At 35.1% G+C, this 19,597-nt stretch overlaps 2 protein-coding genes across 2 annotated transcripts in view; one reads left to right on the top strand and one right to left on the bottom strand.

The window, feature by feature from the left end:
• LOC136843828 (sodium-dependent noradrenaline transporter-like) overlaps positions 1-19,597 on the bottom strand; it is a 294,066-nt gene that overhangs the window by 162,813 nt on the left and 111,656 nt on the right. The window lies entirely within an intron of this gene.
• The window catches only part of LOC136843827 (uncharacterized), a 169,929-nt gene that overhangs the window by 113,263 nt on the left and 37,069 nt on the right, over positions 1-19,597 (top strand). The window contains exons 4-5 of the mRNA XM_067112620.1: positions 967-1,062; positions 18,655-18,717. Of these exons, the coding sequence (XP_066968721.1) occupies positions 967-1,062; positions 18,655-18,717 (159 nt within the window). The remainder of the gene's footprint in view (positions 1-966; positions 1,063-18,654; positions 18,718-19,597) is intronic.

The raw sequence follows: 19,597 nt of genomic DNA, 5'->3' as shown, positions 1-19,597 counted from the left end.
ATGAAGACAACAAGGAACAAGGAAAGGAAGAAATTGCTGATTAGCTTTATGAAATATATGGAATGAATCAATCTGTGATGAAGTCATTAAGTGTAACACTTTATTTAGGAATAAATAAGACATGAAACAAACCACAAATTCGAGAACAAATATATTTAAAAAACCCACATACAGTTTTGGAGCGTCACGGGGAGCATGAAGCTCCGAAACTGTACCTGGGTTTTCAAAATATATTTGTTCTCCAATTTGTGGTTTGTTTCAAGTTTCAAAGTTCGATACTGATCTGTTGTTATCCCTTTCCCTCCGGAGGATACAGTTTTCATTTTGGCGCTTTGACCAGTTTTCTTGTTTGTAAGAGGAGAAAAGGTATTTTTGGTTAATTTTATTTGTTGAGACACAGCCAGTCTTAAGAAATTCAAATAAATTGAAAGTATGTTAATATCATCCTACAAACCCTTATGACCATTTAAAAAGAGCATTACGACTGTGCTATAGGAACCACAAAATTCTCAGCCATGAACAGTAAGCAGTGATAATAAGAAATACGAAAAATAAGCTATTGTTACTTTGTTTCTAATTTGATGTTTGAAAGACCAGTGTTAATGATGTTCGAATTTTAGTGCCGGTCAATAAACAGAGGCTAGTGATCAGTATTATTATGAACACGTCATTTTCATGCTTTGTATTACTATCATAAAAGAGTGTAGCCATAAACGATAATCATGGTATTAATTGCCATTGCAACATTGCAGAAACACCTGTCCCCTATTCACTTTTTCAATTATGCTTTCCAGAAATAAATCATATTTATTTCAGAACTTGCACGTAGCTCTTTGCTTACCAACTCGCGTGTGTATGTGTGTGTACGTGTATACATATATATACTATATATTGTAAATATGTATATAAACGTATATATACATACATATATAAATATATATAAATTATTTTCTCTTCACTTTTCAGGACATCAGATTCATGCTCCTTCCATGGCTGGTGGACGCTGTGTTGGTCATCGCTTTCGATTTGATATTCGTAGCTTACGTCATTTATCAGGAACATGTAAGTAATCCCCTCTGTAAATGTAAGCTGAATTTGCCGTATTTCAGACCCCCAGAATTTTGGCGACTCCCTGCATGAAAAAAAAAAAAAAAAAAAAAAAAAAACCAGCTCAGTGAATCGGATGCAAAATTGTTTCCAGACAGTCGTAGCAAAGCGACCTACTTTCATTTATAACAGCATTGGAATAACATTCAATTTGGCATCGGCTGTTGTTTATATACGTGACTTGATAACAAGTGGCACACTCCATCTATAACTTGAACATCCTCTCCCCCCCCTCTTTTTTTTTTGTTACGAGACCCATTTTCATATGATGTATTCGCAGTTGGCTGTCACGCGCACACCTACATGCTAGCACGAATGTAGTATGAATATGCAGATGTGCTACCTCTGTTTTGTAAGGATTTCTGCACGCTTGAGCTTAGAGAGAAGGAACAATATATATATTATAAATATATATGTGTATATATATATATATATATGAAAATACCACTTGTCTGTAGAAATATTATGAACATGCTAGCTAATGTAAACAAGTATTGTTCTTCCTAAAGATTTTTTTGGAAAGAGTGGTTTCTGGGCGTTTCCCTTCTCTCTCTCTCTCTCTCTCTCTCTCTCTCTCTCTCTCTCTCTCTCTCTCTCTCTCTCTGTATGTATTATATATATGTACAGTATATATACATATATATAATGTATATATATATATATATATATATATATATATATATATATATATATATATGTGTGTGTGTGTGTGTGTGTGTGTGTGTGTGTGTGTATGACTTCAAATTTCTCCAGACAAGTGCTGTTTCAATCACTATCACAATTATGGCTTTTGACAACGATGTATGAGTGCTTACCTGTAATCTCTACAATTTAAATTGCACCAGCTTTGTAATTTGTCTGATACGCTTCAATGAGCGTCTGCCAAACTTCATCTAAAGGCTTCAGCTTTCTCTGTTCACCAATTTTTCATGCTGAACGTGTTGCCTTATAATCTTATAATCCTCTTTATATCTTTGAACCCGTTACATAGAAGCACAATAAACTGCAGAGCTTGTCTTTGTTCTAAATAGCTCAGTATCTGGCATACAAGGACCCTTGCCCTGTCTAGCTCTGACATGAAGACCTATCCATGCCATCCAGTCTATTCTATTTCCTTCTTGTTTTCATTGTAGAGAACAGCTCCTTTATTATTTATATTGCCCGCAAATTAAGTTCCGTTATTGCATCCGCGAGGAAGAAACTGAATGTAGCAGAAGCAGTATGAGCAAGCACAGCTTCATGAGCTTTCGTAAAGAAGATTCGGTCTCACATTCCATCTTCGTCTGGGAGGCTCAGTACACAATGCAGTACATTTGCCTTTCCCCATCACAACTTTGACATCCACTTGATCATCTTTACTATCGTCATCACTGTCCTCGACACTGTTCTCACTTTTATCACTGCTGGGTTCTTCAGTTATTTCATAATCATCAGCATTAGGTATGTCACTGCGTAAATCGTTATATAATGCTAAATCTAATTCATCTGGTTCATCTATAATTGACCATGTGCCATAGAATATTGATGTTTGGATGGACGTTTCAAAACAAATACGAGTTTGAGAAGATTATTTAAAGAAAAATCACAAAATAAAAGATAGTCATGCAAGGCCAGAGGACAGACGTTTCAAAATTTTATGCACGTTTTCGTTTGCCAGTGGAGAATGATCTTTCCTCTCTTGGAGACCAAAGACAACTAACTTAAAAGTGACAAGGTGATCTCTAAGAGAGCTTTCTTAAATGTTTAATCCGGTCATGCAGCAATACAGTAACTAATAAGCATATGAACAGAGTAACAAGCAAATAGGTTTGAAAGAGATCTGTTTGTAAATATTAACTAAAAATATGAAAAGTGAGGAAACAGTGATTATATATATATATATATATATATATATATATATATATATATATATATATATATATATATATATATATATATATATATACATATATATACATACAGATATATATATATATATATATATATATATATATATATATATATATATATATATATATATATAAATTTTTTTATCATGAATTAGTTGGAAAGCCAATGGGGTCCACCTTGTAACCTGTTACACCCGTACGACCAGTTATTCTTAAATATTTTATGAGCGCACGTAAACACTCCACTATAAAAGTCAGGTGAGATATTATCAGAATACAATACATAGAAAAAAAATTTGGCTTGTGGCTCAAATGTGGGGATGCAATTTGAAATGTGGTACAGTTACAGATGAAAGGAGCCAATGACAGTTCCACCTTTTAACCTGGGGATTACACCCTGAGACCAATTTGAAATGTTAAATATTACAGATGAGTAATTTGATACGTAAACTTTAACTCCACAATTTGTAAAGAAATTCAGGTGAGATAATGCAGAGACTTTAGAAAACAATACATGGAGAAGGGAGAGCCTGAATCGTACAGATTTTGAAAGACTGATTTGTTGTGGAGGCAACTGGAGATTAACCTTGCCCTTCCTTCATCTCCAGTTGCTATCTCCACAACTTAAATCAGTCTCCTTTATCTTCAATAGCAATCTGTACGATTCAGATTGCTCTCCCTTCATCTCTAATTACTATTTCCCTTTATCCCCAATTAAAGTCTCTACATTACAAATTACTCTCCTTTCATCTGTAACTGTAATTTCCACATTACAAATTGCTCTCCCTTCATCCCCAATTAAAGTCTCTAAATTTCAAATTACTCTCCTTTCATCTGTAACTATAATTTCCAAATTTCAAATTGCTCTCCCTTCATCCCCAGTTAAAGTTCCTACATGTCAAATTACTCTCCTTTCATCTGTAACTGTAATTTCCACATTTCAAATTGCTCTCCCTTCACCCCCACATATAATGTAATCATCACCATTATCATCATCCTACAACGCCAAGTGACACGAAGGGTCTCTGTGAAATTCCACCTCTCATGTTCAGCCTCCCTTCTCATAGTTCTTATCCAAGTAGGCCTATATCTGTAATACATAAATTGCTCCTTTGTCATGTCAAGCTGTAGTCTCCGCAAGCGTTCTCGTATCTCCACTAGCCCCTTGCATCATTGCTTCATTGGGATCAGTGTCTTTTTTACTCTCTGAATTCGTCATCTCTTGAAAATACTCAGTTTAGAAATGACTTCATCTATTTTTTTTTCCTGTTTTAAACCTATTTTACTCATCAACCTTTCTCTTTATGTTTTCCTCTCTTCATTACAATCTTCTTCTTCTTCGTTTTAACGTGCCTTTTTTTTCTTCCCATTTTTATATGGGGTAAGCACGATGCAATATCTTCACATTAAGGTTCTTCCAGAAGTTTCCCTTAATTAAAGTTACAACATATACCATTTTTAAATTTTTTCTACTCAACGCATTAATTATCAGTATTTCGTGTGACTATAAGTCGAGTACTATGCAACCGCATTCCCTTCACTACCTCGCATTTCATTACCCTGCAGTGCGCTGCTTTCATTCCTTCTTGCGAAGTGCTGTAAACGCAAGCACTAAGTGACCCCTTTCCCTGAATTATTCATGATGCTCATAAAACCTTTCCTCTTGGCACCATTAAGTCAAGTTCATTTTCCCCAACCTTCTCCCTTTAGGCGAGTTTCGCTTTCTGCCTACCCATGTCTCTAGATAGGAGTAACTCCTAAATTCATTTTTGCTCCATTCTGGCAATGGTAGGCTGTACCCTCAGCAACTCCTCTTTCCTGTTCTTACGATTGTATTTATAAGTTTACTATCACATCTACTCAATAAGAACACAAGTACCAAATATTCTTTTCATCACCATCTTAGTTTTGCCAAGTATACACAAGAGCTTTTGCCTTTTCAGAACACATTCCTGCCTCAGCCCCCTCACTCACAAATAAGAATTTCAAACCATCCAGCTATACATATATATATATATATATATATATATATATATATATATATATATATATATAGTATATATATATAAACATATAAACATATATAGATAGATAGATAGATAGATAGATAGACATGTATATATATGTGTGTGTACATACTTATGTAAATATATAAAGAAATATGAATATATACATACACATATATATGTGTTTTGGTATGTATATATGTATATACATTTATATTTATTTATATATTTACATAAGTATGTATGCACACACATATATATACATATTTATATGTGTATATAAATAGAGCCTCGATGGCTCGGTCGGTAGAGCAGCAGCCTCAGACTTCATAGAGGTCTGTGGCGCAGGTTCAAGTCCGCAGCCGACTGGTCAGAGAGGCAGACACTTTGCTATCTGTGTAGACACCCCGGGATTATGTATGTAATCAACGGATAGGTTTGCTGAAAGCAAATGGGTGTTACAGACTAATACACACATAAACAAAGCCACTCCAACGTCTTCTAAAAACATAACAGACACCTCACACGTCTCGAACTGTCGACCTAACCGCTCAGTTCTCCTCGCTGCTGGGAGAAAGGGAGCTAGGGATTTGGTACGATACATGTACACATTCGCTACCGGGGTCTAAGCGATGTCAGGCAGGTCAGCCGATCGAGGCTACGGCCTACCCCACCGCTAAATCAAAGTCCTTCAAATGAAGGCATCGTGCTTACCCCATATAAAAATGGGAAAAGGCACGTTAAAACGAAGAAGATATATGTGTATATGTATATATTTATATTTATTTATATATTTACATAAGTATACACACACACACACATATACTGTATATATGTATATATAGATATGTGAGAGTGTGTGCATGTGTGTTAAAAGGCAAACAATTTAATGGAACATGTTTGAAGGCTACGACGTTTACGTCAAGATTGGTTTTCAAAATGTCTCACGGGAAGTCTTTTCTCTCAGGTCCCCTGAATTTCGGTCTTTGTGGGAATGGTCTTCATAATCAGTAAAATCAGGTGCAAGTGCAAGTGACACCTAAAAGCTAGAGTAGAACTGCACACAAACGAGTGAAAGGACAGATCAACAGAGGAGGGTTTAAAAATCATTTAAATCCTCGTTAACTTGGCAGTCATGGTCTCTTCTCACATATTGAGAATTTATTTGGTAACTGGGTCTAGTTTTACTGTCCTTAGAAACTATTACATCAAGCAGACACAAATTATATATATGTATATATATACATACATACATAAATACACATACATACATATATATACATATATGTATGTATGTGTATGTCAGTATGTGTGAGTGGATAAGTGTGCTAAAAAGTGCCCAAAAGGTCAAAGAGAAATATAAATTATATATATATATATATATATATATATATATATATATATATATATATATATATATATACAGTATATAATTTCTCTCATGACCCTCCCTTTTGTAAGCCAAACCGTTAGTGTTTCAATTTATTTCCGTCTTATCTGCCTGTACAGGAAGTCTGTATGGAATTGAAATGAAAGAATAATGTGTCAACGTTTAAAATAAACGTAATAAAAAAAATCGAGAATATTGGAATCGAACGGAAACTGGAAATAGTGCACATAAAAATGATTCTTTGACACAGTTCCAAACAAAGAAAGGAATAAAGTTTTATTTACTGTATGATGTTTGAAAGCCCAGCTCACCGGGATTTTTTTATTATTATTAATTCCTCGCTCGGACTGGCTTTCCACTCAATCCTTTCCAAAAATTGGGAGCTTAAAGTTCTCGACTGACACTGCAATAACTCTGGGCCGGCTGGACAAATAAAGAATTAAAGGGCCGTGATTACCGTTAAAGAGTTATATGATGAAGCAGGGAAAGCGGAAGCTGGAATGATTTTAATTACTTTTTATCCACGCACAGGTCCCTGATAAAAGCATATTGATTGCCTGGTTTTAACTATGTTATATCGGCTTACTCGTTAGTATCTGTAACTAATTAAAATAGTTTTAAGTAAATTTGTTTCGCCTTACTTTGAATGTATTTCTGTAAATTCATGACCGTTTTGCTTTTGTGATTTTTATGGGAATAACAAGGTTCTGTTTTAAATTTCCGGGTTTTTAGTTTTCTGTAAAAGAAAACTATTGTGCCGGCTTTGTCTGTCCGTCTGCACTTTTTTCTGTCCTCGCTTTTTCTGTCCGCCCTCAGATCTTAAAAACTACTGAGGCTAGAGGGCTGCAAATTGATATGTTGATCATCCAATCATCAAACATACCAAACTGCAGCCCTCTAGCATCAGTAGTTATTTTATTTAAGGTTAAAATTAGCCGTAATCGTGCTTCTGACAACGATATAGGATAGGCCACCACTGGACCGTGGTTAAAGTTTCATGGGCCGCGGCTCTTACAGCATTACACCGAGACCACCGAAAGATAGATCTATTTTCGGTGGCTTTAATTATACGCTATAACGGCTGTACAGAAAACTCGATTGCGTCGAAGAAACTTCGGCGCATATTTTTACTTGTTAACGATGAGATCAATAGCTACGGAAAAATTATTATTCTTTTGCGTAAGAAATTTGGCAAGTTTGATTAACTGATCATCTCTGCTGGGCTCTGAAGAATCCATGGATTTTTCCAGATTTTGAATAAGGCTGTATTATATACTCTTTTCTCTACTGATAATTTTCACCCCTCGACTATTCACGATTTTCCTGCCCGAATTTCGAGTCACTCTTCATCAACTTAGATTGCAGGGCCACGTTTAAACGTGGAACATGTATTCAATGAAGTTCAATTCTCTCGGTCACAAGGTTTACCTATTTCTCTGTTTACACACCTATTAATGTTTTCTGTTCAATTTTCTCGGTCACAAGGTTTACCTATTTCTCTGTTTATACACCTATTAATGTCTTCTGTTCAATTTTCTCAGTCACAAGGTTTACCTATTTCTCTGTTTACACACCTTTTAATGTTTTCTGTTCAATTTTCTCGGTCACAAGGTTTACCTATTTCTGTTTACACACCTATTAATGTCTTCTGCTCAATTTTCTCGGCCACAATGTTTACCTGTTTCTCTGTTTATGCACCTATTAATGTCTTCTGTTCTATTTCGTGGGAATGAAATCCTACACTTCTGTTTTTTCAACGATTCTAGTGTTCAGATTACTTGAAACCTGTCTGGGATACAACGCATAATTAGATTAACAAAATTTGCTTTTCTAGCCTTCATCTAACTGACTAAAATTTATAATGGTCTTGTCTCTTCGGTTTCAAAAATCGTTATCATATTTAGGGTGTCCGTCCTTTCCCTTCACCTCCTGAATCACAAGCACATTTTCTTATTCACGTCTTGGGCGAGGCCTCATCCTCGTTTTCTATTTACAAGTATGGGGCTTCAACCATTATATTCCATGAGCTTGAAGGAGGAAGTCTCTCCTTCTCTTAAGCCTTCCAAAAACACGTTAAGCCAAAACTTTCTTCTTTTACATTGGACTGCTTTCATTTTTTCAGTGACTAATCCGTACCCTCTTCCACTAAACTTTGGACTTCTCTTGTAATTCTGTTTTCACCGATTTCTCCTAACTTACCTCTCGGGAGGTTGAGGCAATTGATTTCCAAGGCGCAGGTTTGTCTTGATGGGTTACACAACAGACAAACGAACGGAAACTGGAATAGATGTCTTTACATTAATCCGTTTTCCCCCCGACAAAAGTAATGTCCCTGAAGTGAAGAATGTGCAATTTAATTCTTAATTAGAGAACTTCTTTGAAATCTTTCCACTGCAGGAAGGGTCGGCTAATTGATTAGATGTCGCGTTTCCGCTGAATAATTCTGGTCATTTCTTTCCCGTAAGACTAATCAGTCGCAATGCTCAGTTAAAGAAAATAAGCAAAACATGGAGCTGATGGTGAGCCTACATTAGCTATGGATACCAAGGGTAATTTTATGAATGTAATTGTACACAGCATTCCCACTATATTTTAGATTTATCTTCGTAGGTAAATTTATATTGGGATTTTGGCTATTGGGATTTTATAAGACATGATCTCGCCCCTGACGCTAATTTAGCTAAATGGAAAGTGAGTTCACGTGGTTATGCAGATTCACTTAAAATGCTAAAGGAATGCTTCAATCATTTTCATATCTATATGTGAACATACCTCATCACGGACCTCCTGTTTCGATGGTATACATTTTGACCGAGTACTGAGCACTCATGTGTGTTTGTTTAAATCTTTTTTTTTCTCCCTTTATTTCTTCTTCTTCTTCTTCTTCTCCTCTCCCCTCAATAACCCCATCTGCTGCCCATAACAATCCACTAACAACTAGTTACTTAATTCTCAGGTTAGATGAAGGTGCATACGGGATTTTTAGGGGACGCGCTTATTCATCCCTTCTTGGCCAGTTGGGGAATCGAACTTTGGTTTTTCAGTTAACGAGCTGAATGCGCTGCTACTGCATTACGAGAGAGAGAGAGAGAGAGAGAGAGAGAGAGAGAGAGAGAGAGAGAGAGAGAGAGAGAGAGAGAGAGAGATTTATTGACTGGTTATAGCTACTAAAACTGGCGTCACAACTCCCAGGTTATTAACGCCGAGAGAGAGAGAGAGAGAGAGAGAGAGAGAGAGAGAGAGAATAGAAAATACATTAAAACAATTATAACATCTTTGAAGTTGGGTCAAGTACAAAATCTTTGTAAGAGAACCTTTTTGCAAAATATTTAACAACCTTTCACTACCAGAGAAAATTGGCAGAGCAGTTCCTTACTGCTTTGTGTATGCAAATGAGTTATTGGAAAAATAATGAAAACTCTTGTGTTTTGAAGCACAGTGCTTATATTGCACTTTCTTACTGCAGGAAAACTGTGTAAGAGCTACGTATCAGTTTGGTTGTTCTCTCTCTCTCTCTCTCTCTCTCTCTCTCTCTCTCTCTCTCTCTCAGGCTTGGCATAATATGAATTTTCCCAACAGCAATTTCCCTGGGCTTGATGATACAAACAGCGTCTCCGTCTCGGCAAATTTATGGTTTGGTCATTTTTCTCCAAATGCTTTCTGAGCAGTTACACTTCCCAGATACGTAAGCATTTACGCAAACAACCTAGCATAATATATTCTGTAAGGGAGACTTACAGTCTGTAACTACAGACGCTTATAAATATTGCAAATGTATTCATAGAAGCCTTTCATGTTTGCGCTGACGCAAATCAATTATGCTTCAAAGGAATCTGATGTCAATGCATTGCTTTCTCATACACAAATTTTTTGAGTACTGTAAATGAATGTAGCAAAGTTACTTTTTATTCATCTTGCGAACTAAAAATGTACAAATATGTGTTTAAAAAATATCGCAAATGATTCAGATTATATTAAAAAGTATCTGTTGCATATAAAAAGTATTGCTAATTGAAAATCTCACAAAATAAAACAACGAGGACTCCATAAATTTACTTTGGAGAACGATAAATTTCTTCCCGAAAATTCTTTATCAGAAGCAGCCCTGAGGTTAAAAGATTTCCCCTCAAATTTTTGTCCATGCCTCGCCATACATAACAAGTCCCGGCAAGATTTGTTCGCGTTAACAAATGGTTATTTTGTGACAAGGAATGCGTTTGTTTATCCCGCCTACGCTCGAGCCAAGTGTCGGTCCAGAGAGCCATTTGGCTCCCTTCCAAGAGCAACAAAAACCCGTCGATAACATACACTGGAATATTGATATACGTCTTGGAAAAGGATGTTCTTGTCTTTTCCATTTCAGCATTCAGCTGTGTGTTTACTGTGCAGAAAGACTATTGTGTCTTTCCCGCTGTTTTGATCAAATTCGTCAACTCATTCTTGCAACAAGTACATTTTTTTTTTTTTTGTAAACTTAGCTTCCTTTTATCTCTAGTCAGGCTCTGCGAAGAATGATTGGCGTCTTAATTATAACTGAGGCAGATATTTTGCCACATTCTGTTTTATCTTGCCTCGATGACAAACTTATCTTACACAGGGAAAGATGCAATTGGCAAAAGTTTATTGCTTTGGGTGAAGAGGGTAGAAGTTTGGTACTAAAAACTAAGCAATTTCTTGCGCAAATTTACGACCATTTTTCCTGTGTGTGTGCGTGTGTGTGTTTTTTTTGTTGGGGGGGGGAGTTCTATTGCGACGGTAGAACCAATTGGTTACCTAGCAACGGAACCTACAGCTTATTGTGGAATTCGAACCACATTTTAGCAAGAAATGAATTTTTATCACCAGAAATAAATTCCTCTAATTCTTCATTAGCCGGCCGGAGACTCGAACTCGGGCCTAGCGAGTGCTAGCCCACATCCCTACCGACTCACCCAACGAGGAACTATTATTTCTAGAGATGTTTTTTTATCACTTCATAAACACTTTGAATGCACTTTACACACGTCTCCTGAAGGTGCTGTTTCTGGCACACTGTGTCCACACCCTCACAATAACAATAACAACATTATTTTCCTATAAGATTTATGTTATGTGCGCATTATCAGAAGCGAGGAGCTGTAGTTGCCATTCAGGATAATAATTTATGCTGTTACATTATCACTCGCTTAATTGCTTGAGGTTGGAAGGGTTCTGCTAAAGGTGTGTAGGCCATTTTCTTCCCAAGGGATGCAGTTTTCGTCCTAAATGAATACTGAATTTATATATATAATGTATATATATATATATATATATTTATATATATGTGTATGTGTGTACATATATATGTACATATATATTATATATATATTAGATATATATTTATATCTGTACTTATATATAATTATATAAATATATGTATACACATATATATGTGTGTGTATGTATGTGTACACACACACGTACATATATATACTGTATATATATGTATATATACATATATATATATATATATAAATGTATATATGCATAATATATAACTGAATGTACATTGATGAAGTGTGTCAAGAGACGTGAAGATTAATATTGCATCTCTTGGGGGAAAAAATGGGCCACACACCTCTTGCAGAACCCTTCCACCAGTAAGCAATTACTCGGATGATAATGCAAAAGCATAAATTTATATCGTAGATGAAAACAACAACAGCTCTTCTTTTCTGATAATGGAAGCCAGTCATAAATAATGCTTTAATTGTTATTATGAGGGCGTGAAAGAATTATACTCGAGAAAACGTTGTCGAGGGTCGTAGGTGGCTAGTTAAAAGAAATTCAACATACCCATGTTGTTTCATATAATATAATATAATATAATATAATATGATATATAGTAAGATAGATAGACAGATAGATATATACAGATATATATATATATATATATATATATATATATATATATATAAAATATATATATATGTATGTATTTGGCTGTTTAATTTCTTTTTTGCCTTGGAGTCAACAACAGAGGATTTACTATATATATATATATATATATATATATATATATATATATATATATATATATATATATATATATACATATATATAATATATATATATATATATATATATATATATATATATATATATATATATATATATATATATATATAAAATATATATATATATGTATGTATGTATGTGGCTGTTTAATTTCTTTTTCGCCTTGGAGCCAACAACAGAGGATTTACTATATATATATATATATATATATATATATATATATATATATATATATATATATATATATATATATATATATATATATATACATTACTTTTTCTCTAGACTGTGTTAACCTTCTATTTACCAAGAAGTTTTTCTGGAATGAGGTCGCTCGCTCATGTCCTTTTTAAACCTGGCTGCAACCATCACAACCGTCTAACTGTCAGGTACTTTATTCCCTACTTACATCAACGGAAACCCACAGGGTACCATAAAGTATGCCTACCACCCTGTCATGTCCCGTGAATCATACCTGGGTCCTCCTGTACCAATCACAGTATGGGCCACTTTATATATATATATATATATATATATATATATATATATATATATATATATATATATATATATATATATATATATATATATTACACACAAACACACATATACATATATATATATATATATATATATATATATATATATATATATATATATATATATATATATATATATATATATATATATATATATATATATATATATATATATATATATATTGTACATACACTTCCTCTACAAGTCTTGAATCCGGATAGGAAGGAAATGAAGAAATTCTTCCTTCTATGACACGATTAGGGCAGTGTCTGTTACGTCATTGGTGACGTCATAAGATGGCAATTGAAATTTGCCTAACACTAATGTCTAAGCCAATTTTGTGCAGCGCAACCTATCCAGAATATGCACCCCCAATTGCTAATTTTGGATCGGAAATCAAAATGCTACAAATTCATGTGACCTAGTTGTATGAGCAATGAATGTGTATATTTTTGCACAGTAGTACCAAACGTGTAACTGGCCCTTTAAACTATTAGATAGATGAGAATCTCTTGATTTCCTGGAACACTAGAAGTCAGCACGGGATATACAACAAAGCTGATTGCAATCAGTCCATTCCATTGGTTTTCTGTTTAACCATTAAGGCAAAATGTTATTCGGAGTCATTGCCTCCGCAGGAGAGTGGTGGAGGGACATAGGTGGCTGTTTTTAAAGTTTGTTTTCTCCTGTTATTGTCTGTACTGTCTCTAATCTGAAAGCTCCACATCTCGAACTGTCACACTTACTCAAAGTCTGAGGAACAAGTGTTAGAAATAATAATGTAGATAACAACCTATGATCTCCAACAAGTTAACTCCACACTGAGAATGGTGCCACAATAAAAATAATTTGAATGACAGTAAAAATCCATTGTTAGTGTGATATATAAGTATATAATGATCCAGATAATGGCCTGATCCTTCAGATGACTCTAAAATATTTATTTTTTCAAGTCATACGATTGTGTGACACTTTCCAGATGCCGCCTCTCAGTAATTGCTTCTTTAGAGTAAATCTCGTACATTAATACATCCTAAGATAATGACAAAATGTCAGTAAAACGATCTAAAAACATAGGTAATTAAGAAGCAATTAAAAGGTTACTCAGTATGTTATCACTTGCTACATTACCAGTGAACATTCCTCATTGAATTCTTCTGCCAAGTGTTCATAGATTTTATGATTACTGCATTGATACTTGGCTTCTCGTTTTAGTAATGCAAGTTAATTCGAATCCATTTCAGTATTATTTCATACTTAGGAAAAGTTTTGTGCTACTGGCTTTGTTGAAGCTCGCAAAATGGGCAATTAAGGAACTGCAGTAATCGTTATTTTCAAAGTGTGGTGCTAATGAGCCTGGCATTTTAATTGCAATTTAGATCTTAATTATTTCTCTTTCGTTGAAGTTATATTCTTGTTATGCACAGGCATCATTTCCTTAGCGAATATTAGTGCACACACATACACACACGCACACCCGTACACATCACACTGATAAAGAAACTGAACATTTTAATACAGGTACTATAGGTGATTCGATCTTTACCTGTTTGGGGTGGTGAACCCTGCCCTCATTTACTTCATTTAGGAAGTGGTTGCTTCATTTGGGGAAAATTCGACATTTCATGAAAAATAATGGAGAAATCCCTACATTATCACTACTAAGGGAAATAAACAGATTTTTATTTCCCTACCAAGACTACAAAGTAAACACTCTTGGAAATAGGAAAAACCTCAGGCTATTTCTAGAAATTTTTTTTTTTTTTTTTTCAGTTTAGTGCCCCACCAAACTCCCTATTAAGTGGTAGCTATATTTCCCATAAAAAAGCTAGCAAATATTTTGAGATGAATATCAAAACAAGGAAGGGAAACATGTGAAATGTGAAATGATGACGAGGATAACGTGAAGAGGCATAACACAGAAGCCATATTCCGCTTGACTGTAGAGTTTGGACTATTCTTCAATGTCTTTTATGTCGGTCGGTAAGAAAAATAGACCGTTTAGCCGCACCCAAGTTTGTGGAGAGTCTTTAAAGGCAAGTAACCACTTTGGCTGGACCCGATTCGAGTCCAAGTGAGTTTATACGTTCTTTCTGTCATGAAAATTTTTATCCTCTCCTTTCTGAAAATGTCTGTTTCTGCTGCCTCTGCCTCTCAGTGTGTCTCTGCATCTATCTGTCTGTCTGTCTGTCTGTCCTTTTCGCTGTTTCTATCTTTACATTACTCGAACTGTCTATTTGGTAGAAGCAAGTTTAGGCCAAGCCTTACGTGAACTCCGATCACTGTGATATGGCTTTGAATCCATAGCATATGTTCGCCTCAGGTTCTCTCCTGCGATCAGATCTAAGTAAGTGAAGCTTCAAAGGCCATCCAGGCATTCATTCTACTATCCGCTCCGCATCGAGATAATTACAGAACGTTGCCGATGAAACTCTCCACTGCAGTTGGATATCCTTTAACGATTCCTGCAAAGCGAGGAACGTTCACGGAGTGTGAAGCAACAATGTGGCGGAGGGTATAGGAATCTGGTTCCTATTTCCCTCTGGTTCCAGTGATGTTGGTCATTCTTCCCCCGGCCATTTTGGAATTTCAGTCCTCTTGGGACTGCGCAAGAGCTCATGTTTTATTAAGTTATGATGATTTTCTCGTAGGGGGCTAGCGCCGTCAGTGCACCTCACGCGGTGCACTGCAGGCATTACTAAACGTTGTTTGCAACGCCCCCCCGGGTTCTAGCTGCACTCACTTTTAAACTTTTTAACTTTGCCTTCACTCCCGCTTCCTTTCTTCCATCTTGCTGTTCAACCACTCCAACTCCCTCTTTTCACTATCTTCCGCACCGAATGGCTGAAAGTGCCCCAGTGCTTGGCTTTATAGCCAAATTATCATAAATCAAGTTATAAGAAGTCCCGAGTGCCAACTCAAATTTACAGTAAACTAGAATTCAAGGCGCTTAGTCTCTTCCCTGTGCTTTGGTAGATGGCAATAGAAAAAAATAAAATTTTATAATCTTAATAATACAAAAAACAGCAGATCACAACGATACTAATAGCAGAGTTTACAGCAGTTATTGATATTATCTTCAAGTCGGCTGTTTTCTTTGCGTAATCACGGATCAGTACACCAGAAAAAAAAGTAAAAAAAAAATTCAACAATACTCCAGAAATGTCAATACAGGGGAAAAGGATCATAAAACAGTTCCCTGAAAATGCCATAATTAAACTAAAATCTCGAAAATATGAAATGAAGATAGCGATATTCAACAGATATTGAGCAATTATTAATCATAACAGACAAGCCAAGAAAGTGGTTGGTATAGAAACCAATCTGCCTTGTTAGAAAGACCGGGTGTTCAGAGGGAAACCTCAAGCATACTCTCTCTCTCTCTCTCTCTCTCTCTCTCTCTCTCTCTCTAGGAAATTCGCTGTTATAACGTTTCACCTTTGCGTAATCCCTAAGCGTTGGTGATCTTCTCTGAATTTTCCCTGGAAGAGCTTTCGACCTTGGTGATGGCTCCTTCTCAAGAGGTTAAACTATTATGTCCAGTTTGACTCTTATTCTGTTATGAATACAGGTTACGTCCAATTTTGTAGCTTGTAGCAGGGAGATGATCTCAAGTTTTTAGATAAATGAGATACAATTTCGTATGGATACGATTTTGCCAAGAAAAGGAACAATTACATATTTGAGTCCTGGAAGCATTTGAGTAAACGGATGGAGTGGATTGGCGGAGTCCAGTTCTGAACTAAATCGGTTTCATAATTCCTCCAAACATTTAAAAAGTGGGTTTTGAAATCTTTCGTTGGGTTAACTGGGATGGCGTATTCTAACAACTCCCTTGATAGGTAGGTCCAAAAGGTAGGGTGTTATCTTGGGCATATTTTTAACAGTTATAAGGTCAAGTGTATATGATCAGTTGATGACAACACCCTGTTTACCAAAGGGATTTGCTGTTTTCTAGTGCCATGATATCTATGGTCACATGCCCTCTTAGTAAATGTTATCATTAGAACTTTAATATATATATATATATATATATATATATATATATATATATATATATATATATATTAAAGTTTATATATATGTATATATACATATATATATATATACATTTGTGTGTATCATAAATTATATATATATATATATATATATATATATATATATATATATATATATATATATATATATATATATATATATATATATATATATATGTGTGTGTGTGTGTGTGTGTGTGTGTGTATGTGTATAAATATATCTGGATGTATGTATATGTCACAACTTTAATAGATCAATAGATGGCATTTAATCAGAGAAATGCCGTATGATTTAACCTTTTAATCAGAGTAATGGACGTGATCCAACGAGAGAGAAAACTATAAGATTTTTCCGTCCATCGAATTATACTTCTCAGAAATTAAATTCACTCTCCAATTCCGAAGATGAAAGGCATGACCTTGTGTTATCTTGGTAATAAATGGTCCTGTATGTTTTGGGGGGACAATGGTTCTCTCAGGGGTCCTTTTCTGGCACTCTGTCTTCATTTGCCGTTCTTTTCTCACTTTCACTTCTTCTCCTTCCTTTTATTTCGTTTTACGTTGCATTTTGGATTACATAACGACTTCGAGTGTCCACTTTTTCGACGGATGTTGATCTCTTGACGGAACGATGACAAGTAGACTTGCAATTGTAGAAAATGTGTGTTCATGAATGCGCTCTTTCGCGCGCATTTGTTGCACTCGGCTTCTTCTTTTTTATACTTTTATATACACACTCATAAAGAATAAGCCAAATAAAGGCCATCATCATGAGGAGAAACTTCTGAAGGATAAGCCATTCACGGTTGGAAGTGAAATACTCCGAAGTAAAAGACTGTAGAAACAACCGAACGAAAATAAAAAATCGAACTAGGTAATATGCAAACTAGTTAGTATGTATGTGACTGTATAAGCTTCCACGTTTCATGAATACTCCTGTTGTTGTTTTACCTTTAATTAGTGTAAATAAATATTGTTGTTTGTTAGTTACTACATTTAATAATTTTCTGTTGTTTTCCGTATAAATTTTGCACAAAAGTATTCGCTGCCAATTCTTTTGCTCTCGATAACCAAAATTATAAAGCAATACTTCTCTCTGATTGGTCTCCTTAAATTCAGTTTTCCTGGTAGTAATCTAATTCTGATTCTGGTGTCATTTTAAACATGAATATATTTAGTTTATTATTTTAATACGTAAATAAAAAAAGACAAGGTGTATAAAAATTGGGTCAAAATGACGAGTGTTAGTTTGCGGAAAAAAAAAAAAATTATATGCTTTGGTGTGAATAAATAATCGCCAAAACTCAAGTAATAGAGATGTCAGCATTTACCTTTGTATCGCACAAAACCACGATAAACTGGCTTCCTAAAGATATAGAGTTTAAAGCAATTTAGTTCTTAATATATCTCCTGCCTTATAAACTGTCTAGCATTTCTCCTGTCACGTTTCATTAAGTTATTTTTAGGGAGAGCGTTTAGTCTGTTACCTGCTCCAGACTTTATATTTCACCTGTCATGTTTCATTAAGTTATTTTTAGTGAAATCGCTCAGCCTGTTACCCGCACTACATTTTATATTAATATTTCAGACTTCAAGAACAAATATCAACCCAAATGAAAATTAATCATTGTTCCTTTACAATTTTGCAGACGAACATCAATCCAGTCATGGCTCTGACGTTTACCTTCGATTTCTTCTGTTTGGTCTTAAATGTGAGTATGTTCAGTATTATAATGTTTATTATCTGCTCAAGAAAACCGAAAGAAACTGTGCGAATCACGCTGCGTTGGTCTCCGTAGGGGTTGGTGCCGTCAGTGCCCCTCTCGTAATGTACAGTAGGCACTGCTAAAGGTTGTTTAAACGATAACCCCCTTCAGTTAACTACTTAATTTTTATGTACTCTTTTCCCCATTCTTTAGCGGCACCCACATTTTAGCCTTTACTTTACCTCCTTTCCCCCCTTCAGTATTGCTGTCCAACCACTCCAACCGTCTTTTCAATTTCTTAAGCGCTGACTGGCCTAAAGTTCCCCAGTGCTTGGTTTTGTAGACGAATTCTCATAAACCGAAACTGTGTTGATACCAGTTTTGTAAAAAGATTGATTATGAGAATATAAATCATAAGTAAAAAAATGATATATAGTGTGAAAATTTTCCTGAGAATGTAAAATTGTTTAATATTTGCTAAAACGCTAGGGAGTTAGCGCATCACATTTTCCGTTTTTCCTTATTGTTATGCATGAGGAAACATGAATCTTCTGGATATTTTCTAGATCATAGTGTGATGAGAAATTAAAAAAAGCAGGAAAATAAAACACGCTTCCCGCTCAGATGGACGAAGGAAGGTTTCAGATTCTGTGAAAATTTCATAGCGAATTTATGCAAATCGCTAAAATCTCTGGTCACCTGCATATTGCGATAACCTGTAACCTATATAACTAATGTTAGAGATGGTCTGTCTTCTTCCTCGATGATTTCCCTCCTGTCTGTCTCTTATTGTTTCTGTAACAGTCGATTTAGAAGTTTTAGAACAGCCCGAGGAAACCAGATTGACATTTAAATCGTATTAGAAAGCCTTTACACATTGATTCCC

Source organism: Macrobrachium rosenbergii, chromosome 12, assembly GCF_040412425.1.
Source record: "Macrobrachium rosenbergii isolate ZJJX-2024 chromosome 12, ASM4041242v1, whole genome shotgun sequence".
In the NCBI taxonomy this organism is placed as follows: Eukaryota; Metazoa; Arthropoda; class Malacostraca; order Decapoda; family Palaemonidae; genus Macrobrachium; species Macrobrachium rosenbergii.
Note: the sequence above shows the minus strand (reverse complement) of the source record. Positions and strands in the feature narration are given on the sequence as shown.